Genomic DNA, 26,732 nt, shown 5'->3' on the forward strand with positions numbered 1-26,732 from the left:
TCGAAGTATCGAGCCAAGCTTGGGCTCGCTGTCGACCTGGTGACACTTCCCGAGGTCGAGGGAGTTTGGGACTCTACGGTCGACACACGGGGCATCCCGACCTTAGTCTAGGTATCGAGCATAAGGTCGAGGGAGCTTGGGCTCGCTGTCGACCTGGTGACGTTTTTCGCGGTCGAGGGAGTTTGGGACTCTACAGTTGACACACGGGGCATCCCGACCTTAGTCGAGGTATCGAGCATGAGGTCGAGGGAGCTTGGGCTCGTTGTCGACCTGGTGACGCTTTCCGAGGTCGAGGGAGTTTGGAACTCTACGGTCGACACACGGGGCATCCTGACCTTAGTCGAGGAATCGAGCACGAGGTCGAGGGAGCTTGGGCTCGCTGTCGACCTGGAGACGCTTTTCGAGGTCGAGAGAGTTTGGGACTCTACGGTCGACACACGGGGCATCCCGACCTTAGTCGAGGGATCGTGTGCAAAGTCGAGGGATCGTGTGCAAAGTCGAGGGGTCTGGGAACGTACTGTCGACCTGCGACACTTTCCGACGTCGAGAGAGTTTGAGACTCTACGGTCGACACACGGGGCATCCCGACCTTAGTCGAGGGATCGAGCACGAGGTCGAGGGAGCTTAGGCTCGCTGTCGACCTAGTGACGCTTCCCAAGGTCGAGGGAGTTTGGGACTCTACGGTCGATACACGGGACATTCCGACCTTAGTCGAGGGATCATGCGCAAGGTCGAGGGGTCTGGGAACGCACTGTTGACCTGCGACGCTTCTCGAGGTCGAAGGAGTTTGGGACTCTATGGTCGACACATGGGGCATCCCGACCTTAGTCGAGGTATCAAGCACGAGGTCGAGCGAGCTTGGGCTCGCTGTCGACCTGGTGACGCTTTTCGAGATCGAGAAAGTTTGGAACTCTACGGTCGACACACGGGGCATCCCGACCTTAGTCGAGGAATCGTGCGAAAGGTCGAGGGGTCTGGGAACACACTGTCGACCTGCGACGCTTTTCGAGGTCGAGGGAGTTTGGGACTCTACGGTCGACACACGGGGCATCCCGATCTTAGTCGAGATTTTTGAGGGAGATCGAGACTGAACTCGATATCGACGCGGTGGAGCGTTCCAGGCTCTGCTGGGGCACTCGAGCTTGGTCGGGCATCCGAGCTTGGTCGGGTTTCCTGAGATTCATGAACATCCCGTTATCAAAAAGAGTATGAAATAATTAATGGAGAACCGTAAGCGAATTATCACAAGTGGAGGGTGAGAGTTGTGTTTCCATTTGTCGACGACCCTCGAGGGGTTTATTGGTAGTACATCCGAAGATTCTCGGAGTTCCAGCTTCGAGGGATGAAAGTTCCCTCAAGTGGCTCCAATTTGTACGCTCCGGGCCGCTAGACTCGCGCGACCCGGTAAGGTCCTTCCCACTTTAGGGCTAGCTTTCCTTGCTCGGTTGGCTGAGAGGCTTCAGTTCTTCTGAGGACGAGATCTCCCACTTTGAAAAGCTTGGGTTTGACTTTGGAGTTGTAGTACTGGGTCGTTTTCTGCCGGTATCTCGCCATGCGGACTCGGGCGGCTTCCCTTGTCTCTTCGATGAGGTCCAAGTTGTTCCTGAGCCGAGAGAAGTTGGAGTCGGCGTCATAATGCTCCACTCTCGAGGAGGGGAGACCGATTTTCAATGGGATGACAGCCTCCGTACCGTATGCCAGGTTGAAAGGGGTTTCTCCTATGGGTAGTTCTCGACCCACTGTCCTTTGGACCAGTCGAGCCTGGCCTTGAGCCCCTGCAAAATAGTGCGATTTGTTACCTCGGTTTCTCTATTTGTTTGGGGATAGACGACCGAGGTGAAGCGGTGGTCGATGCCGAGTTTGGAGCAAAATTCTCTAAAACGAATGTTGTCGAAATGGCGGCCGTTGTCGGATATGAGGATGCGAGGAAGTCCGAATCTGCAGATGATCGACTTCCACACAAAATTCCGCATTTTCTGCTCGGTGATCCGGGCCACTAGTTCAGCTTCGAACTACTTGGTGAAGTAGTCGATGGAGACAACCAGAAATTTTCTCTATCCGGTTGCCAGGAAAAATGGCCCCAGGATGTCGATTCTCCACTGGGCGAATGGCCAGGGGGCACTGATCGAGGTTAGCGGGGCCGACAGTCGGCGCTGGATATTGGCGTTTCGCTCGCATCGGTCGCATTTTCGGACGAAGTTCGTTGCGTCCTTTTGGAGTGTGGGCCAAAAGTATCCTTGGCGCAAAATTTTATGAGCCAATGCTCGGCCTCCCAAATGGTTCCCACATATTCCTTCATGGACCTCCCGCATAGCATAGTCCGCCTCTGACGGGCGGAGGCATCTAAGAAGAGGAGAGGTGAAGGATTTTCGGTAGAGCTTGCCTTCATAAAATATGAATCGCGAGGCTAGACGCCTGATTTAGTGGGCCTCGAGCTCGTCATCGGGGAGGATTTCACTTTGTAGATAGTTGACGAGCTCGTCCATCCAGCTCGGTTCGACGTCGATGCACATGGTCGGCTCAGGTTATTCTGTGCTGGGTGTTTGGAGATATTCGAGTACCGTTGTCTTCGGGAGCTCGCTCATGCGGAAGGTCGCCAACTTCGACAGTTGATCGGCCCTAAGGTTCTCCGTTCTGGGGATATGGTGAATATTAAAGGAGCCTAGGGCGGATGTGAGGTCTCGCACCTTTTGGAGATATTTCTGCATTGACGGCTTCTTTGCTTCAAAATCTTCTAGAACCTGGCTCACGACCAGTTGGGAGTCACTGAAGACCTTCAGGTGTTCTGCCTTCAGCTCCTTTGCCAACTCGAGCGCGGCAATGAGCGCCTCGTACTCTGCTTCATTGTTCGAGGCTGGAAACTCGAGGCGTAGGGTCTGCTCAGCCACTACCCCATCCGGGCTGGTGAGGATGAGACCTGCTCCACTACCCCCCGAGGTCGAGGAGCCGTCCACATACAGGACCCATGGGGGCCTCGGGGTCCCCTCCATTAGCATGAGTGGGAGCTCGGGATCATCCGGTAAAGTGCACTCCACGATGAAATCGGCGAGCGTTTGGGCTTTGATAGCCGGCCTTGGTCGGTATTCGAGATTGAACTCTCCGAGCTCGACTGCCCATTTGGCAATCCTCCCGGCGCGGTCCGACAACTGCAAGATTTGCTTCATAGGCTGGTCAGTCAGTATGGCCACAGTGTGGGCCCGAAAGTAGGGCCGGAGTCTCCGAGCTGAAGTGATCAGAGCGAAAATTATTTTCTCCAATTTAGAATATCGGGTCTCACATCCCTGAGGACCCGGCTGGTATAGTAGACAGCCCTCTGGAGCTTGTCCTCTTTCCGGACCAGGACTGAGCTTACTGCAATCGGAGAGACGGCCATGTACAAATAAAGGACTTCGCCTTGCTGAGGCTTGGTGAGTAGCGGAGGGGAGGCAAGAAGGCACCTAAGCTCTTCAAAGGCTTGCTGGCACTCCTCCGACCATAGGAAGTTCTTTGATCGTTTAAGGATTTTAAAGAATGGAAGGCAGCGCTCGACCGACCTGGAGACAAACCTCCCTAGGGCCGCGACCCGCCCGGTAAGCCTCTGCACCTCTTTGATCGTCCTTGGAGGTACCATCTCTTGCAGTGCTCGAATCTTCTCGGGGTTAGCTTCGACTCCGTGCTGGATTACTATGAAGCCCAGAAATTTATCCGAGGTGACTCCGAACGCGCATTTTGCAGGATTGAGCTTCATTTGGTACTTTCTAAGCTTGGAGAATGTTTCATTGAGGTCAGCCACATGGTGCTCTGCTGTTTGGCTTTTCACCAGCATGTCATCCACGTAGACCTCTATCTTTCGGTCTATCTGGTCTTTGAAGATTTGGCTGACCACTCTTTGGTATGTAGCTCCTACATTTTTCAATCCGAACGGCATCACCTTGTAACAATAAGTGCCCTTGTCGGTGATGAAAGCCGTCTTCTCCTCATCTTCAGGTGCCATTCGGATTTGATTGTATCCCGAAAAGGCGTCCATAAAGGTCAGCAGCTGATGTCCCGAGGTAGAGTCGACGAGCTGGTCGATACTGGGAGGGAAAAACTATTTTTTGGGCAGGCCTTGTTCAGGTCGGTGTAGTCCATGCACATACGCCATTTCCCATTGGTTTTCTTCATGAGGACCACGTTGGCGAGCCAGTCCGGATAGGAGACCTTCCGGATGAAGCCGGCCTCGAGGAGTCTGTCTAGTTCCTCGGCCGCCGCTCGCTGTCGTTCCAGGGTGGAGCCCCGCTTCTTTTGCCTCACGGGTCTGCAGGTCGGTTTCACCTGGAGTCGGTGAACTATGACCTCGGGGTCGATTTCCGGCATGTCGGCGGGCGACCAGGCGAAGACATCCATGTTGGCCCGGAGGAATTCGATCAGGCGCTCCCTTTCGCCGGAGCTTAAGCCGGAGCCGACCTGCACGGTTAGCTCGGAGCAACTTTCCTGTAAAGAGATTTGGGTAAGAAGCTCACCAGGCTCTACCCGTTTCTTCCAGAGGTCGTTCCGCACATCTAAGGTTTCAATGGGCAGTATGCGATCCATTGCTTAAGTTGGCGCCTCGGTCGGTAGCTCCTGTTGGCTTGATGCTTCAGCCGGTGGTTTTGCTTTGTAGGTCGCCATGTAGCACCGCTTGGCCACCATCTGGTCTCCACGAGCTTCGCCTATCCCATGATCGGTGGGGAATCGCACGAGCAAGTGGTAAATTGAGACCATAGCCTGGAGGGCATTCAGTCCCGGTCTTCCCAAAATGGCATTGTAGGCTGAAGGCAGGCGGACTATAAGGAAGTCCATCCTCACGGTGCTTTCTCGAGGGGCGAGCCTAACTGTGACAAAAAAACCGATCTCGCCCGCAACCGGGACTGAGTCCCCGGTAAATCCGACTAGTGGAGCGTTCATTCTTCGAAGCTAGTTTTCTGTCAACCCTATTTTTTGATAGGCATGGTAGTACAAAATATTTGCCGAGCTTCCATTATCAACCAAGACGCGCTTTACATCAAATTTATTTACAATCATAGAGATGACCACAGCGTCATCGTGAGGGGTTTCAACCCCTTCCAAGTCCTCGTTCGAGAACGAGATGGCTTCAGAAGTGCGCGGATGCTTTGGGGGAACCCCTTCTTCGGCTGGCCCTTCAGCTGAGCTTCCTCCTCCAATGACATTGATGGCGCCAGCGATGGGCCTGTTGTCATTTGGATTTTCGGACGGCATGACGTTTTCCACTGGCCTCCTTTCCTCACGTCGGTTCCTCACAAACCGATTGAGCACCCCGCGGCGGATAAGCGCCTCGATCTTATCTCGGAGCTGGAAACAATCCTTCGTGTCGTGGCCGTGGTTCCGGTGGAAGCGGCAATACTTCCTAGGGTTGCGCGGGATTCCTACATCCCGCATCGGGGGTGGGGGCCGAAAAAAGTCCCGACCCTCGATCTCCATTAGGATCTCGGCCCGGGGCGCGTTGATGGAAGTGTAATTCTCGTACCTCTCCGAGTGCATTCGAGGCCGTGGCGGGGACCTTGGTCGAAGCCGTCCCTGCTGCCGAGGCGGGCTCTTCAGCCGAGGCAGGTTCCTATCCCGGCGGAGAGAACAGCTTCTCGGGCGGCCAAACGCTCCTCGCGGCGCTTCCTTTGCTTCTTTGAGACCGGCTCGGTCGCGCCCCGCCTAGAGGCGATAGCCTCCTCGGCCTTCGCATATTTCCAAACTCGGGCCAGCATTTCGGTGAAGTCGGCGAGGAAGCTTTTCTCAATGGAGAAGAGGAATCTGTAGAAGCGAGCTCCGGTCTTCAGTGCCGACATGGCTATTGACTGGTCGAGCTCACGGATCTCCCAGGTTGCAGCGGTAAAGCGGTCGAGGTATTCTCTAAGGGACTCCCCCTCCTTTTGCTTGACGTCCAAGAGGGAATCTGATGTTCGCCGCTGGTGCCGATTGGCAGCGAAGTTGGTGGCGAACTGCCGGCCCGAGCTGTTCGAATGAAGATATTGAGCTTGGCTTCAGTCCAGAGAACCAAAGCCGAGCAATTCTCCGAAGGGTAGCTGGGAAGGCCTTGCAGAGCACAGCCTCCGAGGACCCTTGCAATGCCATGAGGGCTCGGTAGCTCTACAGGTGGTCGAGGGGGTCGGCAGTCCCGTTGTAGGGCTCCACTTGGGGCATTTTGAACCTCGGTGGGACTGGCTCACCCTCGATTTGGCAGGAAAAAGGGAGACTTGGTGGTAAACTCAAAGTCACCCTCGCGCCTTGCCTTCCTGTTATGAAGCGCTTCAATCTGGCACTCCACGTTTTCGACTTTCCTGTCGAGCTCTCCAACTTGGGGGATTGTCACAGTAGCCTACTCCGGTTCGTGGCGGTCCGGAGCTGACTCAGCCTCCGAAGGCTGCGGCCTTCTGTCCAGGCTTCTCCCCGGCAGTTTTCTCCGGGGAGACGCTCGTTCTTCATTATTAGCCCTGGAGGAGCCATGAAGATTTTGGCCCTGGGGGATCGGTCCATTTGGAGGAAGCACCGGTTGGGCCAGGGCCTGTGGAGGTAGCATAGGTGAGGCTTCCTCATGCCGCAGGCCTTGGACGGCGGCGGCCAAAGCCTGGACCTGCTGCACCAGGATGTTGAACTGTTCCGGCTGGACTTGGGGAACCGGGTTAGCCGGAGACGGCGAGTTCTGGACGGAGTGTCCAGGACTTGGTGGAAGACGCCGGAAAGCATTGGAGGCTCCTTTACTTCTCAACTTCATGGCCACAACTCGGGCCCTTTCTCTAGCGCCAACTGTTGCTGGAAATTGGACCCGGGGGTGACCACTGGGTGAGAAGGGAGGAGCTCCGTCGTCTGGCAGTGGGGTGGCGATCCGTCAGTGGGCGGCGTCCTCTAGGAGACCTGCAAAAAAGTCGGTGGCCGAGGTTTCCGGTGCCGGCCCTCCGATGCCTAAGTCAGAGGGGGGAAAGATATATGGGAGAAAATATGTTCGAATAAAGATACAGCGGTCGGTCGGCTTTCTAAGATTTTCTTTTAATATTTTATTTCACCGTTTCAACGACGCCTAGATTTTCATATTTTCTTCGTACACTAGCTATGCTGCATGTGCCCGTATATTAAAACATTTTATTTCACGAATTAGAAATGTTATATAAGGGGAAACATGAAAACAACTATTCTAGATAATCATCCGCTAGCAATGCCAAAGCCAATTGACTTTGCATTCAAATCCAAATCAAATGCAACTCCAATATTTTTCTGCAAAGAATAATTTGCATGGGATCTAACAAAAAAAAATTTAATAAATAAAAAATTTAATTAAAAAGATAAATTAAAAATTTTTATTGCGGTAGAATTTTTTAAAAATATATTTTTCTGCAATAGGAGGAGGGTCGAAGAATCTAATTAGCTTGAATTTTTTGTGCTAGCGTGCACGAATTCTCTATGATTTTTTAAGCATTTCGATGTTGAAAATCATAGAGCTTTCTTTTTCCTAGTTGGCTAATAGATAAAGAGATTTCTATAATCAAGATTTTTAATACTTTTACAATTTATAATTGTCACGCCCCGAGCCCGGAGCGCGGCAGACGCCGCACACCCGCACGACGGGCCGCACAGGCATGCAAGGTAGCAGATCATATCAGAGCAAATACAGATATTTAAAGATGACATAATTATTTAAGTTGGTTAAAAGCAGTCTTACAAAATTTCAAAATAGCACATGCCAACATAATTCAAATGTCCAAGCTAATCTAACTAAAATGCTGATAACTGAAGAAATCATCAAAAAATTTAACGCACTCTCCGATCCCGTGCGATCAAGCCTCTGGATCTGAAAAATAGAGAAAATAAAATAATGAGCTACACTAGCCCAGTAAGCAACAAAATACCCCAAAGTAGGGTCAGAGCATATTCGATCAAAATAAAGGATAATGTCTGGAATAAATCATAAATAACATCGTTTTACTATTTTCAAAACTTATTTTCATTTTTTCAAAAACTCTGATACCAGAATCTCAACATAATAGGCTACGGCCACGTAACCCAGCGGCATGGGTTGCACAAAGTATCAAATCCACTATTTTTATCCACCGATGGCAGCCGGTGTTGCACAAAGTGCCAAATCCATTATATTTACCCACCGATGGCAGCTGGTGTCCAAATCCACTATTTCAATCACTGGTGGCACGGTGTCGAAACCGGTTTCTCACAGATTATAAGTTGACATGTCCAACGTTTAATCCTCATTGGCGGGGCCAGAACAGAACATAACAGATCATAGCCATGCTGAGAATGCATATATATAAAAATAGATTTCATAAATTGTCCAGTCATATTCACGGATTTCAGATCATATAACATGATTTTTAAATAAAATTTAACATGCGTGACCCATTTTACTGAATACAAAATATATTTCGAAATTTAATTCACTAATAATTATTTTACCAAATAATTTCAAAAATGTACTTTGAAGTATTAAGTTACTTACTTCTTCTCGCTTAACTTCTACTTCAGGTAGGCGGATCAGGTTCACCTGTTTAAATTTAATTAATTTCTTTGTTAATTTTAGAGCTAAGCAAAAATCAAAAATAATACTATTGGGTTTCGGGTTCGGATTTCGGTTTCGTGTTCCAGATTTCGGGTTCCGGGTTCGGATCTGAACTGGGCCCAGGTAGGGCCCACAAGGGTACTGCCCAACTGGGCCCAAGTTGGGCCTGCAGTGGACTGGGCCCAAGTTAGGTTTTAAATACTCATATAAGATCAAAAAAATTTAAATAATACTTTTTAACGAGCCATTTTTTTGATGAATTTTTAGATTGTGACAAATAATATCAGAGCAAACCCAGATCATGGCTCATATGGGTTAGGAGACACTGCAGCATGGGTCTATTTGAGCTGACCATGAGGAGATCATGATGTTTGTGCTTGGATTTGTGGTTTTTGTAAATAAATTTGAAATATTTGTTTAGTGAGGATGCAAGGACTTAAAAATCGAAAAAGTATGTGAGGATCATATGAGTATATATTTAGTCTCATATCGACTATATATTGCATAGATTTTGGATACTTATAAAGAGCCATAGAATCTATATATTATCATCTAGCTAGCCTTTTTGGGTGTGGTCCTAGGTTGTTATATATTCTCTCTTAATTTTGTACCCCTAAGCTAAAAACATTTTCAACAGGTGGTGAAACGATAAAGTATTTAAGCAAGATATATAGGACACATTTGGTTTGCAACCGTAATCAAAATTAAAATCAAAATCTGAATGAATTGGAATGAGAATAAGAATGGTTATATCCCTCGAAACTTTTGGTTCATGATCGGAATCGGAGTCAGAATGAAATTTGAATACTAGAGGAGAGGGTAGGGATTGGATTTTAAGGGATTGAGACATTTTTTATTCTCATCTAAAATCGGAATAGGAATGGGACTCTCCCCAACTAAACAGTTAGAAGCCATGCCTTTCCCTAGGTTCCTTCAAACCCACTTGCGTTACCAAGTTGCCAAATTGTGTGCCTCTGTCGGGATCCAAAGGACATGCTAGCTCCGGGTGGCACTTCAACAACAAGATGATATTGGCGATGGCGAACCCGGTTCCATTTGCAAAGGCCTTTGAGTTGTTCTGCAAAGGTGCTTTTCTGTTTGGAGAGGTATGCGACCACGCTCTCGAGTACTAGGAGGAGAGCTTGAGGAGGCTCGAGAAGGTGTTGTTCTTGAAGTAGGAGGATATGATGGAAAAGCCAGCGGCGAACGTGAAGAGGTTGGCGGAGTTCTTGGGGTGTCCCTTTTCCCCTGAGGAAGAGAATGAAGGGGTGGTGGAGGAAATTATAAGGTTGTGTAGCTTTCAGAAGCTGAGCAAACTGGAGGCGACGAAGGCTAAATTAGGCTAGAATCACCTTACTGTGACCCCTCAAACATTTGCAGCATTCTTCAGGAAAGGAGAGGTGGGGGATTGAAGGAATCATATGATCAGTTTGGAGATGGCTTGAAAGTTGGACCATCTCATAGAGCAAAAGCTAAAGGGATCCGGTTTGACCCATGGACGTGGGACTGATGGCTGCTGCCACCACTGGTCGTATACCTTGCTCATAACATACAATTGCAATCTGTGATGCATCTCAAGCGATTCATCTTTGGGAACTGTTTGTATGCTTAATTAATCTTATATACATTATATTTCATATATTGCAGTTTTATGATTCTTTGTTGCTTGATATTGAGGTTTCCTGCTTTTTCACTGTTGATGTATTTGGATGTACTCTGAAAAATAAAAATCATGGCATTGTATAATATTGTCTTGTATTCTTTGAAATTACAAAGTATTTTGGATTAGTTGGTTTCCGATAGTAATAGAAGATTCTACAAAATCTTTCATATGGTGGAATTAGAAAATCTCACTTAAAGTTAAAATTTATATCTCTTATTTTCTCTTGCAATTTTTTTTTGAGCTTCCTCCTTCTAGCGACAAAAAAGAAAAATCAAGTTTTTTATAATATTCTAAAACTTTTGAATTAAGGAGTAGACAAAATAATAATTTTAGAATTCGTAATGTTTAAAGATTATCTAAAATTTTTGAGTTTTTTTTGGCTGCTCGTCCTTCCGCTCATGACTTGTGGGGTGCAATTACTTGCGTGATACATGGAGATAAGCAAAAGAATGATATACTTTTCCAGTTTATTAGGCTTTTTCCATTAAACATCTTTTTCAGAAGGGTAGAATATTATTGCAGCAAGTAGGCTTCACCTAACTCCTCCCTGCAATGTTTCTCTTCCTCCAATCCAATTTTTTTTAGTCTTTTATCGAAATAACGTGTGATTTAGGAACTTTGTATATGATTCATTTTAGAATGATTGATGGCACTCAAATATATATATATATTATATATATATATAATAAAATAATAATATAATAATAATAATAATAATAATAATAATAATAAGCACTAGTTGATTCGTGCACGAAGTAAGTTCACAAGGACATGCCACCTTTCAAAAAAGAAAACAAAAAATGTTACATATAATGATGATGGATGACAACTGGTAGTTCCATTATATAATGGTTGTCTTCCCCGCCTTCTTGTTTCGTTTTCCACTTTTTTTTAATCCTTAAGTCTAGCATGTTTCTTCTGCTCTCGTCAAGAAGAGGTCGAATCCATCATCTGAATGAATTCAGCATGCATGGACTCGTTCAACTGGTTCCGATATGACCCTCGGAAATAGAAGGCATTTCGTATTGGATATTTTTTTAATTGTTTCTGTTTCAATATGCGATCCTAATAGAATTCCAAAATAACCAGGCATAGGCTCGGCTCTACAAGTCCAGGAGGAGACCCGCTTCCCGCGGTTACCTGCAAAAAGCCTCCATTTCGCGTGATCTCGGTCATGGCCACGCCTTCTTCCGTAATTCCCAATAGCGGACGTGCCTTAGCGCCCGAGGAAGCAAAGCGAGAGGATGCTCCAAAACCTCGGAAAGAGTTCGATGATCTCATCTCAACCCTGCCTCTAAATCAAGACTGGATACCCATCCGCCTCCGAAAATACCAAGACTTCTGGATCCCCGAGCACTCTCTTCCAGAAGTCATGGCCATGCAGCAAAACTTCCAGGCTCGCCTCGACGACCTCTTTGTGCTGAGCTACCCCAAGTCCGGCACCACCTGGCTCAAAGCGCTAGCCTTTGCCATCATGACCCGAACCCGCTACTCCATGGCCGACCACCCTCTCCTCCGCTCCACCCCCCACGACTTCGTGGTCTGCATCGATAGATTCTTCTCCGGCGGCAGGCCGTCCAAATTAGAGGCCATGCCTTCCCCTAGGATGCTCAGCAGCCACTTGCCATACCCTCTGCTACCGGATTCCATGAAAGGAGCCGGCGGCCGATTCTTGTACGTTTGCCGGGAACCCAAGGACGTGTTCGTCTCCCGGTGGCACTTCAACGACAAGATGAGGCCCGACTCCGTGGAGCCGATTCCATTCGGCAAAGCTTTCGACTTGTATTGCGATGGCGTCAGCCCCTACGGATCGATATGGGAGCACGCTCGCGGTTACTGGGGGGAGAGCTTGAGGAGGCCTGAGAAGGTGTTTTTCCTCAAGTACGAGGAGATGCTGGAGGAGCCGGCGGGGAGTGCGAAGAAGCTGGCGGACTTCATGGGGTGCCCGTTCTCGCCGGAGGAAGAGAAGGAAGGGGTGGTCGAGGAGATTACAAGGCTTTGTAGTTTTGATAGTCTGAGCAAACTGGCCGGGAGCATGCCGCGCAAGCTCAACACGAAGCTGCCGCTGCAGACTACTTCATTCTTTAGGAAAGGAGAGGCAGGGGACTGGAGGAACCACATGAGCGAGGAGATGGCTCGGAGGATGGACGCGGTAACCTCGCAGAAGCTGGAGGGATCTGGTCTGACCTTCGGGATTAGCGCGGGCGTGGAAGCTAATGGAATGTGATTTGCATTTTGATGTGTTTTACCTCTTCCAATCTTGGTTGGAATTGTTCCCCCAGTAATCACTTCATCTTGGGGTGCTTGGGTTAAATAATTTCTGGCTTAATCCCTATGTATTGCTGCCTTTTGCAATACTTAAATATAATACTATGATCTGCTATCAAGTGCTTGGTGTGATACTCAAGATGTGGGTTGAAAAGTTAGATATGTCCTCCTCCATTCTCCCAGGGTCTTCTATTTTTTTTCTTAATTTTTTATTTATTTCTATTTTTTGGTTCAAAATAATTTTGTGAGTATTTGTAAGTATGTGTATTTTATTCTACATCGGCTATGCATTGAATAGATTTTAGATACTTATACAATATCAAATAATCCAAATAATATCTTTTCGATGAGTTTTCAAATTATAACAATGATATCAGAGCAAACTCGGACCATGGCTCAAATGGGCTAGGAGACACTGCAGCATAGGGTCTACTAAAGCTGACCATAAGCAGATTGTAGTGTTTGTGCTTAGATTTGTGGTTTTTGTAAATGAATTTAAACCCTTTGCTTAGTAAGGATGTCAAGACATAAACAAAAAAAAGTATGTGAGGATCATGTAAGTGTATATTTAATCTCATATCGGCTATATATTGGGTAGATCTCGGATACTTGTAAAGAGCCAAAGAATCTACATATTACCATCTAGCTAGCCTTTTTGGCAAGGCCCTAGGTAAGCTAAAGACATTTTCAACATGTGGTAAAAAGATAAAGTATTTAAGCAAGATATATAAAGCACATTTAGTTTACAACTGGAATTAGAATTGGAATTAAAATCAGAATAGATTGAAATGGGAATTAGAATGGCCACATCCCTCGAAGCTTTTGATTCGTGACCTGAATCGACCTGAATCGGAATCGAAATGAGATTTAAATAATTGGAAAGGATAGGGATCGGATTTCAAGGGATTGAGATATTTCCATTTTCCTTTGAAACCGAATAGGAATGGGACGCTCCTAACCAAACAGCTGGAATGGGAGTAGCTCTTTTTTATTTCTATCTCATAGTTCAACTTCTTCTAACTAAATATATTCTTAAGTCAATATGCTGCTTTTATTTTTTATTTTTCAGTAATCTGTGCCGTAACACAATGGCCATACTCTTCTACTCATGAACAGGAGGTCATGACATGCATCCTCTAAATTCTCAGAAAAAGATGATTACTCTTGCGTTAGCGTTCTGGTCAATGTAGCCTTGTTAGTAAAACTACATGGGTTGGCACACCTTCGCAAATAGCTTGTACAAGTTTCAGAGTTTAAATTCTGAATATTGTTGAAAAACTACATCGGTTCGGAATTGGGTTTCTGATTGGTGTTCTGGTCTTCTTTCCTTCTTTTAATGAAGCCAACGCCTGTAGTAATCTTGGAAAACTGATTCACTAAATCTTACCTTCACGAAGCATCTAGCGAGTGATATTTAATATGAGAATTTCCAAGACACTAATTAAGGAGGACAACCATGGACCACCTGAGATATTATATTTATTTTCTAAAGCGATTAGTACAGCATCCAAGTATTATATGAGCGAATGGGACGACAGCCAAATCCCTCAAGCAGTCCACAAAAGATTCTATAGGACTTGGTGGTGGACCTCTATGTGGGCGCCGTTGGCTCTGATTGAAACCTACCACAAGGAACTCATAATTGCCTTTCATTCCCTTCCACCTACCCCCAATAATGGAGATCCATTCTTGGGCCTGGATCCCCTCCGATGCCAGATATTTGAGTTATGATGCTAGAGGGAGTCACGAGCGAGTGGAACAACGATAGAATATATCATTCCAATTTTCTAAAAAAAGACTAAATTATATTTTGTTAATTAAATTTAGCAGTTTTGAAAAAAATAATTATTAAAAGCTATTAGTTCCGTAGTTGGCACCAAATGCGACATGGTACGATTGGATACTACGTTGTTGACATTAGAAATAACACCTCTCAAGATGCATGATAATTTCCTCACAAAACACGATACATTCAACATATAAGGGCCCGTTTGGTTTGCATGAAAAGGAGGGAAGAAAGTGTGGTCAACGGGAAAGTAATGAAATGCCTCTTGTTTGATTAGAGTTTTCAAAGGAGAGAGATGAAAAAGTTGTATTCCCATGGGAATATGATTCCCACATTTCATGGGAAAGTCTTTCCCATGAGAAACATGGAAAAGTTACTTTCCCATGAGGTGGGAATCACTCCTTTTTTATTTTTTTTCCAAAAAGACCCTTCAGCATTAAAGAAGCATTAAAGAGGCATTAAAGACCTAATTTTTATTAAGGGCATAATAGGAATTATACATAACTTTTCTAGGAAAGTGGATGGTCAACCAAACATAAGCACTTTGGAAATTTGTCACTTTCCCATGGTTAACCAAACATGCCAAAAGTACTTTCCTAGGTATCCTCTTCCTAGGAATCGGATTCCTGGAAATCAGATTCCTAGGAGGGAAAATACTTCCGCGAACCAAACGAGCCCTAAGAGATTGAGTGGACTCGCCCAATATAGGGTTCTCAAAACCCTTCTAGAGTGCTGATTTGGGGATGGCGAACAACCACAAACTAGGATTTGAGGATGGACCTTCTCAGTTCCAGATCATACCAGCCTTTTTTTTTTTAAAAAAAAACCTTTGTCTTCAAAAATGTCACCACCTAAAGCAATGGGGCGTTAAGGATTTCCTTCTCCAAGGTCTCTCCTACGAGAAGCAGCTTTCTTCTAAGAGAAAAAGGTTTCTTTTCCAGAGCTCCCAATCTCAACCGGCCCAACTCTTTTCTTTCCATAAGAAAGACGCCAAAAAATGAAGCTAGCTTTACTTCGCGGCCTTCTCCATACCATGTAACCAGCCCAAAGTATGAATGACCTCTTCGTTTCATCAGGAGGGACACCCCAACGACATCCATCTCCAACTTCTAGCTGGGAGATAAATACTACTGTATGGGCGCATTTTATTTTACTTTATGGTACAAACTTAATCTTAGAATTTGTCTTTGAGACAGTACTGGGTAGGCGGTAGAATCATGGAATAAGGCCTTTATTCCGCTGTTATACGATCAAACACAATTCTTTAGCTGGAAAACTAGTCTTTTATATTGAATTGGGATAAGTAAGGGGGATATAATTCTATTTCATGAAGCAAGTCCTATCCTCTCCACCTCTCTGGATAATGACGCAAGCTTCATCCATGTGCTGGCTGTTGAGAGAGAACAAGCGCCTGGAATAAGAAGAAGAGAAGTGGAAGAGAACTCCATGAAAGTTATATTGATCAAGCAAAACAATCCATTGCAAACTAAACCCTGAGCTGTCTTATGCAGACGAGCCTTACAAATTCGATTGAGAATGAGAAACTCGATTTGAAAATAAAATAAAATATACTAAGATTGTTCGACTACAAAATCTGAAAATATGATGAAAAACTAATATTGTCTCTAATGATTTTTTTTTTTAAAAAAAATGATCAAATATAATGGATCAATCGATTATGGCATCGTTGGGGCCTTCTGCTGCAAATCCGTTGGCTCCTAAAAGATTTGGCATGGTCCATAGCCAAAGAATAACTAGAAGCGGAACTTAAAACACCGTAGCGTAAGATAAATGCAGCCCTTTAAGCCCACGAACGGAACTTAAAGCTTACTAGTGGTCACAGCAAATATGTCAATGTGCCCGTAGGCGTGACTTTGGGTTAGGTCATGTGCTTTTAGCTTGATAGAATGGGTCAAGATTATAGACCTAAATCTCTTTCAAGCTAGGTTCATGCCAAATCCGGCTAGATTCTATCTCAATTCTATTTGATATATATATTAAATAAATTTGCATATTTTAGTTAATATCTCATACTAACAAACAATATCTTAAAAACTACTGGTAAATTCGGAATTGTCCACTAATTCCTTGTTTTAAGAGATATTATCATTGGTTGTTGATTTATTTGCTAAGTGTTGAGTCAACCACCTAAATATGCTATTTGATTACTGGAGAAGTGTGAAACAGTGGTCACTGCAGATTAGATAAACTAGCAGATGGAGGCCCCAATCTAGTCCTATTAAATAAGTCATGGGCAAGGTCTCTTGTGTGGTGTCGGACGGCTATTTCACATTTTTATTTTTAAGAGAAAAAACACATCCATTCTAGTCCCCTATCAACAACATCAACTACTGCCTGCTATTAATTTTGCAGGAAGTAATGGTACGGAACCCATGTGCGTGGTGAAGGGGAAAATCCTTTTTAATTAGTAGCATCTCACATGGTGTGTTTCTGGGCACCAAAAAAAAAAAAGACATGTTTTGGAGAGATCAATTTTCTTGATTTTCTTATTGTATTTTGTTTTACAATTCCAATAATATTGAGAATTTTATTTTTTAAAAAAAATAAAAAAATCATACAATAGTTCTTTAATTAAAATAATACAACGATATCTCTTTAATTTTTTACCATTTGCACTTAAACACTAAGGCCCTGTTTGGGGGAGCTTTTGGAGGGCCAGAAAGTGAAAGCACTTTCTGGCCCTCCAAAAGTACTTTTAGATGAAAAACTGTGTTTGGTAAATTTTTCAAAAAGCTGTTTCAGCTTTTGCAGGAAGCTGAAAACAACTTTTGGGAAGAAGCTCCAATTTGGAGCTTTTGGGAGGAAGCTGTTTCAGCTTTTTCGGAAAGTTGTATTTTTGACAAAAATGCCCATATTAAAATATAATAATTACATAGCTTGTCCCTTTATAAACCTAAAAATTTGCTGGAGCCAAGAACCCTAGCCGTCAGACTCCCTTCCGTAAGAAAAGGTATTTTTCTTTTCAATTTTTGTATACATCTCTTGAACCACATTTTAGAAGAAAAAATTTTTAATCCTTCTCCGTACCTTCCAAAATCAATTATTATTATTTTTTTTTTAATCATCAACCTCGCGGCCCATGCTGAGGTCCTCCTCGAGCGTGGACCACGAAGAAGAGCCCCTGGACCGCGAAAAATATTAATATATTATTTTAAATAATTTAATATTATGTTATATTATAAAAAATAATTTATACTAATAATTATAATATTTTATACCTTTATTATTGTATTATACTATAAATATTATATTATATTACATTACATTATAATACATTAATATGTTATTTTAAATAATTTAATATTATGTTATATTATGAGAAATTAATTTATATTAATAATTATAATATTTTATACTTTTATTATTGTATTATACTATAAATATAATATATATTACATTATATCATAATACATTAATATGTTATGTTAAATAATTTAATATTATGTTATATTACCAAATATTAATTTACTCTAATAATTATATTACTATTATGCTATATTAACATAATATTAATTTATATTACAATAATATTATACTATATCGTATATTTATATATTAATTTATGTTATATTTTATTATGTTCTGTTGTATAATACTATGCAATGTCCTTTATGATAATTTTATCATAAAAAAGTGCTTTCTCAGTTTTGTTTACCAAACATAAAACAAAGTACCATAGCACTTTACGAATGTAGTTACCAAACAGTAAACAGCTTTTTATAACAGCTCTACTTCAGACAGCTCTACTTTCAACAGCTCTACTTCCAACAGCTCTACTGCCAACAGCTCCCCCAAACAGGGCCTAAAAATACTATTTTTTCAATTAAATCCTAAAATTTTGATTTTGATTGCAATATGATCCAGCTGCTTATCTCTATGGTAATAGATAAAAAATTTCACCGATACCCTTGATAGCTGGGATTATAAGAGAAGTTGTATTTTAGCGGAAATAAAAACTCAAGTGTATATTAGTAATTTCACAATTGCGTTAGAGCTCGGATGGAAGTTGGGCATATTGCAACCAATTTGAATTCGTTGGATCTAATTGAAAAATTAGAATATTTGAGGTGTAAATATAAATCACGAAAAGTGGAAGAGGTACCTGTATAATTTTTTCTAAAATAAAACACCTTCCATCCTATCTACTGAGTAAGATACTTACATTTTCTATAAATAAAATCTCATATAAAAATCCCTAGAAAATTTCTCCCATAAAGAGAAATAAATCCCGAATGTAGATGAAGAGGTCGACTTCCTAAGGTTTCTTTATAATATTTCATTTCACCATTCCAATGATGTCTAGATTTTCAGATTTTCTTTGTCCACTAGCTACACTGCATATGCCCGTGTATTAAAACATTATATTTCACGAATTAGAAATGCTAAATAAGAGGAAACATGGAAACAACTACTTTAGATAATCATTTGCTAGTAAAACCATGGAAACAACTACTTTAGATAATCATTTGCTAGTAAAACCAAAGCCGGTTGACTGTATAAGTAAGCATTCAAACCCAAATCAACTGCAACTCCAATATTTTTCTGCAAAGAATAATTTGCAGGGGATCCAACAAAAAAAGTTTTGAGTAAATGAAGCTTTTAATTAGAAAAGATAAATTAGAAATTTTAATTGCGGTAGAATTCTTAAGAGAGATCTTTTTCTATAAGAGAAGTAGGGTAGAAGAATCTAGTTAGCTTGAAATTTATTTGGTAGCGTGCGCGAATTCTCTATTATTTTTCAAGCGTTCCTTCTGGATGTTGGAAATCAATAGAGTTTCCTCTTTCCTATCCGGTTAATAGATAAAGAGATTCCTACAGTAATAAAGATTTTTAATGCTTTTGCAATTCATAGTGGTAACAGAAATGCTGGACAAACAATAGTTGGGCTTCCTATCCAAGGCCAGAAACTTCATCATTATTTAGGGAAGAGGGCCATATTGGAAAGAGGGTATCATGGGCAGCAAAATTTCCATAATTTATTTAAATAATTATTTTTTTCACTATTTCAAATACATAGGCGAATCAGAGTAGGCTCGAAAGGGATTTGGTCCATTTAAGCCCCTATTCTAGCCCATTCACTGCAATACGACTCACTGTTATTTATATTTTAGCAATTATTCTAAAGAAAACAAATAAATGTAGCATCAATAGCGTGAGACAGAAACATCACAAAGACACCTCGATGGTACAAGTAACAGACGGCTCTGGGGTCAACAAAGGTTGACAGCAAGAGCAGAGACAGAGACGCTATACGGGGGTTACAGGATTGCAGCAACTTCTTATGTAATCTCACACTAAACATCGAAAAAATAAAAAGAAGATCACAAACAACTTCGACTAGGCTTGCGCTTGGACATCACAATTGGTGGCCGCGGCTTCCACATCCACACCATTGAGGGTAAGACCGGACCCCTCAAGCTTTTGCTCGGTGATGCGGTCCAACTTCCGCGCCATCTCCGGACTCATATGATTCCTCCAATCCCCTGCCCCTCCTTTCCTGAAGAGAGAATCATTGGTTTGGACGAAGTCGGGATGCAGTTTACCCGTCTTGTTGACCTCCAAGCTCTTCAGGTTGTCAAAGCTGCACAGCTGTATGACCTCCTCCACCACCCCTTCCTTCTCTTCCTCTGGAGAGAAGGGACACCCCATGAACTCGGCCAACCGCTTCACAATCCGCAGCGGATCCTCTAAGATCTCCTCGTACTTCAAGAACAGCACCTTCTCTGGCCTCCTCTGGCTCTCCTCCCAGTACTCGAGAACATGCTCCCATATCGGCCCATAGGGGCAATTGCCCTCACAGAACATCTCGAAGGCCTTGGTAAATGGAATTGGCTCCATGGGTTGCGGCCTCATCCCATTATTGAAGTACCACCGGGAGACCAACACATCCTTGGGGTCCCGGCACACATATATGACCTTACAGTCTAAGCTCTTGATGGTGTGTGGTAGGAGAGAGTATGGCAAGTGGGTGTTGAGGATACGAGGGGATGGCATGGCTTCTATTTCTGAGGGTTGGCCTAAGGAGTAGGTTCTGTCCAGGAAAGGGACGCACTCGTGAGGATTTCGGCGAAGGAGAGGGTGGTGATCGAAAGGGTATTGGGCTCGTGTCATGGTGGCGTAGGTGAGGGCTTTGAGCCAGGTGGTGCCGGACTTTGGGTAGCTAAGCACCCAGAGGTCGTCGGGGCGAGCCTTGAAGTTTTGCTGCATGTCCATGATGCCGGGGAGAGCACGTTGGGGGATCCAAAAGCCTTGGTATTTTCGGGTGCAGATGGGTGCCCAGCCTTCCTCCAAGGGGAGGGTTGAGATGAGGTCGGTGTAGTTGGATGGAGGTCTTGGATCCGCACCTTTTTTCCCTTGAGACTCCATTGGAGGGGGGCTGTTGCAAAGAGATGGTTGAGCAGCCATTGAAAAACGGATGCTATGCTATGCTCTCTAGCGGGTGTTTGTTTGCAGGGACTAGGGTTCAACTTCTCCCGGAGTGGCCTAGTTATCCCCTAAATAGAATAGATATATGATAGTCCCTAGACTCTATCACAAGTGCGTGGATCGTGACAAATAAAATAGGACAAAAAAAAAGTATCATTTCCACAACGAGGCGATTCAAGTATCAATTTATAAATTTTCTATATTATATAGATAACCCCAAATTGATGTGACTAAGTACAATTTCTTAACCAAAAAATCAAATATGAAAGGTTCCTAGGGTTTGGATTTCATCAATTAAATTTCTTCAATGAATTTAAATCTGATTGTTAATATTCTGTTAATTACAATGACCAAATCCCTTTTTTTTTAATGTGATATTCTCTTTTAAGGCATAACACCTATACCTATATTAGTCCTATATCTACTTTCGTGATCATATAGATTAATATAAATTTATTATGATCCGTGAAATTCTTGAATGTAGGTCACAAGGGTATGCATTTATTTCTAAACTACACTGCCAATGTTTGATAAATTCATCAACTAATATTGAACTTTAACTTTCGTTATTTCAGTCAACATCTTAAGCATGCAATTCATGGCTAGTAAAATGCAAGAATGAAAACCGAAATTATCAAATTGTAATTAACAAAGGATATTGAATACAACCATACTCAATTTATATCAAAAATTCAATAACTACGTCCTAGCCCTAGGATAAGAAAACTAGCAAATCATAACTAATAAATCAATCCAATTATTTCTCAAACATAAATTTCGCATTCAACATCCTTAATAACAATTCAGCAAATAAAAAAAATATCATAGAAAGGAAAAGAACTCTGTATTTGCAAAAACCCTCCGTTCCGTTCTTGCTCCCGGAATTCCAGCTTTTTTTCTTCTTCTAGAATTCCTGGCTTTTCCTCCTCTCAGAATTCGAGATTCTCTGAGTTTTCTTCTTCCTTATCTCCTTGCCACCCCCCTAGTATCTGCTGGCTCTCAGCTTCTCCCAACCGATTCTTCTTTTTTTTTTTTTGAATTTTAAAATAGATTTCCCCCATATCTACTGGCTGAAATGCGGAATTCTAGGCTGATTTTATTACTCGACTCCCAGCTAGATTTAGAGCACCAAAACGATACACTTTGGAGTTGGACCCTTCACGAAAGTTTTAGATCTTGTTCTCAGCTTTCCAACGCACCTAGGCTTGCATTATTCTGACGTCTAGAACTCCATGTACAAGCTGAAAGCCGAAACAGGGTCTGGGCTGCAGTAAACTTTTGGACAGATTCGGGCTTCTCCGTTTCGGCTAAGTTTTGAACTTCAAAATGGCAGAACTGGGTTTTGTGCTCTTATAAAAGTTTTAAGCCTACGTCTTATCTTTCCAACAAGCCAAACAATACCTAAAACCGAGGTCTGTAGCTCCAGTTAGAACCCAAAAGTCGAACAGTATTCTGGTTTGACTAGACCAGCCCAACTAGGACTTGCTCTCTAGGCCTAGCCCAAATTTTACCTTTTCACATCAGCCTAATTTTAACCTAATTCAATAATTAAACACCTGCAAAATATCAAAAATTTTTAAAAATTAAATAAATATAAAAAGCACTTAAATTCTAGATAAATGAGCTAAAAACATATCAAACATCCTAAAACAAAACAAGGAGGGCTAAAAAATGTGTGAAATAAATTTTCACATCAATGTACTAAGAGAGTGACATGTTCAAATTAAAAGGTACGGCACGAGGGGCCGGACCACGACATATTTAATAGGTTAACTTGTGAACTCGGCTGTGGCCTGTGGCGCATTAAATTATTGTGCCTATGGAGGTATCTCTTGGAGTGATAAGACGGAGTCACGAGCGAGTGAAACGACTAGGATCTTCATTTCGTAAAATAGATATGATTAGAATTGAGTCTCGAAAGTTGGACCATCTCGTAGAGCAAAAGCTAAAGAGATCCGGTTTGTCCCCACTGGTCGTATACCCTGCTCATAACATTCAATTGTAATCTGTGTTGCATCTCAAGCGATTCATCTTTGGGAACTGTTTGCATGCTTAATCTTACATACATTATATTTTAGATATTGCAATTTTATGATTCTTTGTTGCTTGATATTGAAGTTTTACTCTTTTTTACTGTGGATGTATTTGGATGTACTCTAGAAAATTAAAATTACAGTATTGTATAATGTCTCATATTTTTTGAAATTACAAAATAGCATTTTGGGTTAGTTGGTTTCCGATAGTAATAGGAGATTCTACAAAATCTTTTATATGGTGAAATTAGAAAATCTTACTTAAAGTAAAAATTTCTATTTCTTATTTTTTCTTGAAATTTATTTTTGAGCTTCCTCTTTCTAGTGATAAAAAGGAAAAGTCTCAATTTTTTTTAAAATTCTAAAACTTTTGAATTAAGGAGTAGACAAAATAATAATTTAAAATTTATAATGTTTAGATATTATCTAAATTTTTTGGATTTTTTTGGATGCTCGCCCTTCCGCTCATGACTTGTGAAGATAAGCAAAAAAATGATTTATTTTTTTCAATTTATTAGGCTTTTCTCATTAAACATCTTTTTCGGGAGGACAGAATATTATTGTAACAAGTTGGTTTCACCTAATCCGGCTCTGCAATGCTTTTTTTTCTCCAATCCGAATTTTTTAGTCGTCTATCGAAATAACGTGTGATATAGGAACTTTGTATATTATTTATTTTGGAATGGTTGATGGCACTCTATCATTGTTCTGTCAAAAAAATAAAATAAAGAGAAAATATATAACAATAAGCACCAGTTGATTCATGCACATAGTAAGCTCAACAAGGACATGCCACCTTTCAAAAAAAAAAATTAAAAAACAAAAAATGTTATAATGATGGATGGCAACTGGAGCAGTTCCATTATATAAAGGAAGGACAAGACAGCAATAGCAGGAAAAATGGTTGCTTAGCCTACCTTTTCTTTTTTTTTTTTTGTTTTCTGGCCTTTTTTAATTCTTCGGTCTAGCCTCTCTCTTCTGCTGACGTTAGGAAGAGGTCAAATCCATCATTTTAATGAATTCAGCATGCATGGACTCGTTCAACTGGTTCCGATACGACCCTCGAAAATAAAAGACATTTCAAATCGGATATTTTTTTAATTGTTTCTGTTTCAATAATCAATATGCAATTCTAATGAAATTCCAAAATAATTTTTGTATCGGATCATTAGATGCAGTTTAGCGGAGATCGATCTGATGCGATCAAAAACAATTTTTTTTTCTAAGGATCAAAGAAATATAAGCCAAATCTGGGGAGGAAAAGCACGGTTTTGCCGGTCAGCAGTTGGAAAAGGTTGGTGGGAAGCAGTTGTGACGCTCGCTTGTAACTTATTCTGCACCAAAAAAAAAAAAAACGCCTGTTTCATCACATACATGAAAATTTCCACTTCGAATTTTCTCAAGATCAACTTCGACGAATCGGTCCTAGATGAAGGTGTGCGAGGTGGTGCGGATTTTATGATACGGAGCCCGCACTCCAGAGTGGTGGCAGCAGGAGGCTGTCAGTTGTTCGGCACATCAGTTTCCGGGGCAGAGCTACAAGCTGCCTGGGCAGGTCTTCGATGTGCGAGGCAGGTACTGCAGGCTGGCTCGATTGTCTTGGAGGACGACTCGGCTACAGTTATCAGTTGGATCCAGGGAGGGCTGAGGGGTGAGGGCTCAGACCACCCCTTGGTTCGGGATATTGGGATGATGTGTGGGGTTGGGGTAGCCATTCAGGCCAAACATGTATTCAGAGAAGCTAATGGGGCAGCCGACTGGATGGCTGCCTTCGCGGCTCATCATTCAGGGTACACTTTTTGGATGGGGAAGGGAGAGCTGCCACTGACTCTCCGTGAGTTAGTGTTTTTTGACTTTATTGGGTGTATTCGTACACGCACGGTATGAGAACCCGTTTTCAGCAAAAAAAGAAAAAAAAATGTCGGTCACATCATGAACGTGGTGACGGAATTATTTTGAACCGCTCCTCTAAGCAGTGTCAGTACTTTCCATCCTATGTCACAAAATAGTTAGCTTGAAATTTTTGAGGTAGCGATGCACGAATTCCCTATGATTTTTCAAGCATTTCGATGTTGAGAATCATAGAGCTTCCTTTTTCCTAGCTGGCTAATAGATAAAAGAGATTTCTATAATCAAGATTTTTAATACTTTTACGATTCATAATAGTAACAAAAATGCTGGGGCAAATAAATAAAGGACCAGTAATGTTGGACAAACAATAGTTGGGCTCCATATCCAAGACTTGAAACTTTTTGATTATTTAGTGAAATTTTTATGATTTATTTAAATGATTATTTTTTACACTCTTTCAAATACATAGGCGAATCAGAGTCGGCTGGAATGGGATTTGGCCCATTCCAGTCCATCCACTGGCACCGCAATATGACTCACTGTTATTTATATTTTAGCAATTATTCTAAATAAAACAAATAAATGTAGCATTAATAGCATGTGACGAAAACATCACGAAGGCACGTCGATGACAGAAGTAGCAGACGTCTTTCGCAGTTACACCTTATTGACGCTCTCTCGGGCCAACGAAGGTTGACTGCAAGAGCCGAGGCAGAGACGCTACAGCCAAGACTAGCTTGCAACAAGCGGGGGTTACAGGATTGCAGCAAACTTCTTACGTAATTTCATTCTAAACATCCGAAAAATAAAAAGAAGATCACAAACAACTTCGACAAGACTTGTGCTTGGACATCACCATTGGTGGCCGCCGCTTCCACATCCACACCATGGAGGGTTAGACCGGACCCCTCAAGCTTTTGCTCGGGGATGCGGTCCAACTTCCGCGCCATCTCCGGACTCATATGATTCCTCCAATCTCCTGCCTCTCCTTTCCTGAAGAAAGAATCCTTGGTTAGGACGAATTCGGGATGCAGTTTACCCGTCTTGTTGACCTCCAAGCTCTTCAGGTTGTCAAAGCTGCACAGCTTTATGACCTCCTCCACCACCCCTTCCTTCTCTTCCTCTGGAGAGAAGGGACACCCCATGAACTCGGCCAACCGCCTCACAATCCGCAGCGGATCCTCTAACATCTCCTCATACTTCAAGAACAGCACCTTCTCTGGCCTCCTCTGGCTCTCCTCCCAGTACTCGAGAACATGCTCACATATCGGCCCATAGGGGCAATTGTCCTCACAGAACATCTCGAAGGCCTTTGTAAATGGAATTGGCTCCACAGGTTGCGGCCTCATCCCATTATTGAAGTACCACCGGGAGACCAACACATCCTTGGGGTCCCGGCACACATATATGACCTTACAGTCTAAGCTCTTGATGGTGTGTGGTAGGAGAGAGTATGGCAAGTGAGTGTTGAGGATACGAGGGGAGGGCATGGCTTCTATTTCTGAGGCTTGGCCTCTGGAGTAGGTTCTGTCCACGAAAGGGACGCACTCGTGGGGATTTCGGCGAAGGAGAGGGTGGTGATCGAAAGGGTATTGGGCTCGTGTCATGATGGCGTAGGTGAGGGCTTTGAGCCAGGTGGTGCCGGACTTGGGGTAGCTCAGCACCCAGAGGTCGTCGGGGCGAGCCTTGAAGTTTTGTTGCATGTCCATGATACCGGGGAGAACACGTTGTGGGATCCAAAAGCCTTGGTATTTTCGGGTGCAGATGGGTGCCCAGCCTTCCTCCAAGGGGAGGGTTGAGATGAGGTCGGTGTAGTTGGAAGGAGGTCTTGGATCCGCACTTTTTTTTCCTTGAGACTCCATTGGAGGGGGGCTGTTGCAAAGAGATGGTTGAGCGGCCATTGAAGAAAGGATGCTATGCTATATGCTCTCTAGCGGGTGTTTGTTTGCAGGGACTATGGTTCTAGTTCTCCCGGAGTGGCCTAGTTATCCCCTAAATAGAATAGATATACTAAGAGAGTGACATGTTCAAATTAAAAGGTACAGCACGAGGGGCCGGACCACGATGTGCCAATGGGGAGGGAGTCCCGAGCGAGTGGAACAACTAGGAACTTCATTTCGTAAAATAGATATGATTAGAATTGATTTTAAGGTCTTTTAGCATTTTCTT

The 26,732-nt window shown here is 43.0% G+C and overlaps 3 protein-coding genes across 4 annotated transcripts; 1 reads left to right on the forward strand and 2 right to left on the reverse strand.

The window, feature by feature from the left end:
* Positions 1-9,541: 9,541 nt before the first annotated feature.
* LOC103698191 (flavonol 3-sulfotransferase-like) lies at positions 9,542-12,585 on the forward strand. 2 transcript variants are annotated; one of them, XM_039119573.1, is made up of 2 exons: positions 9,542-10,043; positions 11,268-12,585. In XM_039119573.1, exon 2 carries the CDS (start codon positions 11,353-11,355, stop codon positions 12,403-12,405), a length of 1,053 nt encoding a protein of 350 aa, XP_038975501.1. In that variant the 5' UTR covers positions 9,542-10,043; positions 11,268-11,352; the 3' UTR covers positions 12,406-12,585. The 2 variants fall into 2 exon arrangements, with proteins under 2 accessions (XP_038975501.1, XP_038975500.1); XM_039119572.1 differs by lacking the exon at positions 9,542-10,043 and adding an exon at positions 11,013-11,193.
* A 6,782-nt stretch (positions 12,586-19,367) lies between these two features.
* On the reverse strand, positions 19,368-20,743 carry LOC103698192 (flavonol sulfotransferase-like). Its single transcript, XM_008780178.4, has one exon. The coding sequence runs from the start codon at positions 20,656-20,658 to the stop codon at positions 19,591-19,593; it is 1,068 nt and encodes a 355-aa protein (XP_008778400.2). The 5' UTR covers positions 20,659-20,743; the 3' UTR covers positions 19,368-19,590.
* A 4,421-nt stretch (positions 20,744-25,164) lies between these two features.
* LOC120106600 (cytosolic sulfotransferase 12-like) lies at positions 25,165-26,508 on the reverse strand. The gene has a single exon (XM_039119574.1). It carries the CDS (start codon positions 26,462-26,464, stop codon positions 25,349-25,351), a length of 1,116 nt encoding a protein of 371 aa, XP_038975502.1. The 5' UTR covers positions 26,465-26,508; the 3' UTR covers positions 25,165-25,348.
* Between the last annotated feature and the right edge of the window lie 224 nt (positions 26,509-26,732).

Source organism: Phoenix dactylifera, unplaced genomic scaffold, assembly GCF_009389715.1.
Source record: "Phoenix dactylifera cultivar Barhee BC4 unplaced genomic scaffold, palm_55x_up_171113_PBpolish2nd_filt_p 000577F, whole genome shotgun sequence".
NCBI lineage: Eukaryota > Viridiplantae > Streptophyta > Magnoliopsida > Arecales > Arecaceae > Phoenix > Phoenix dactylifera.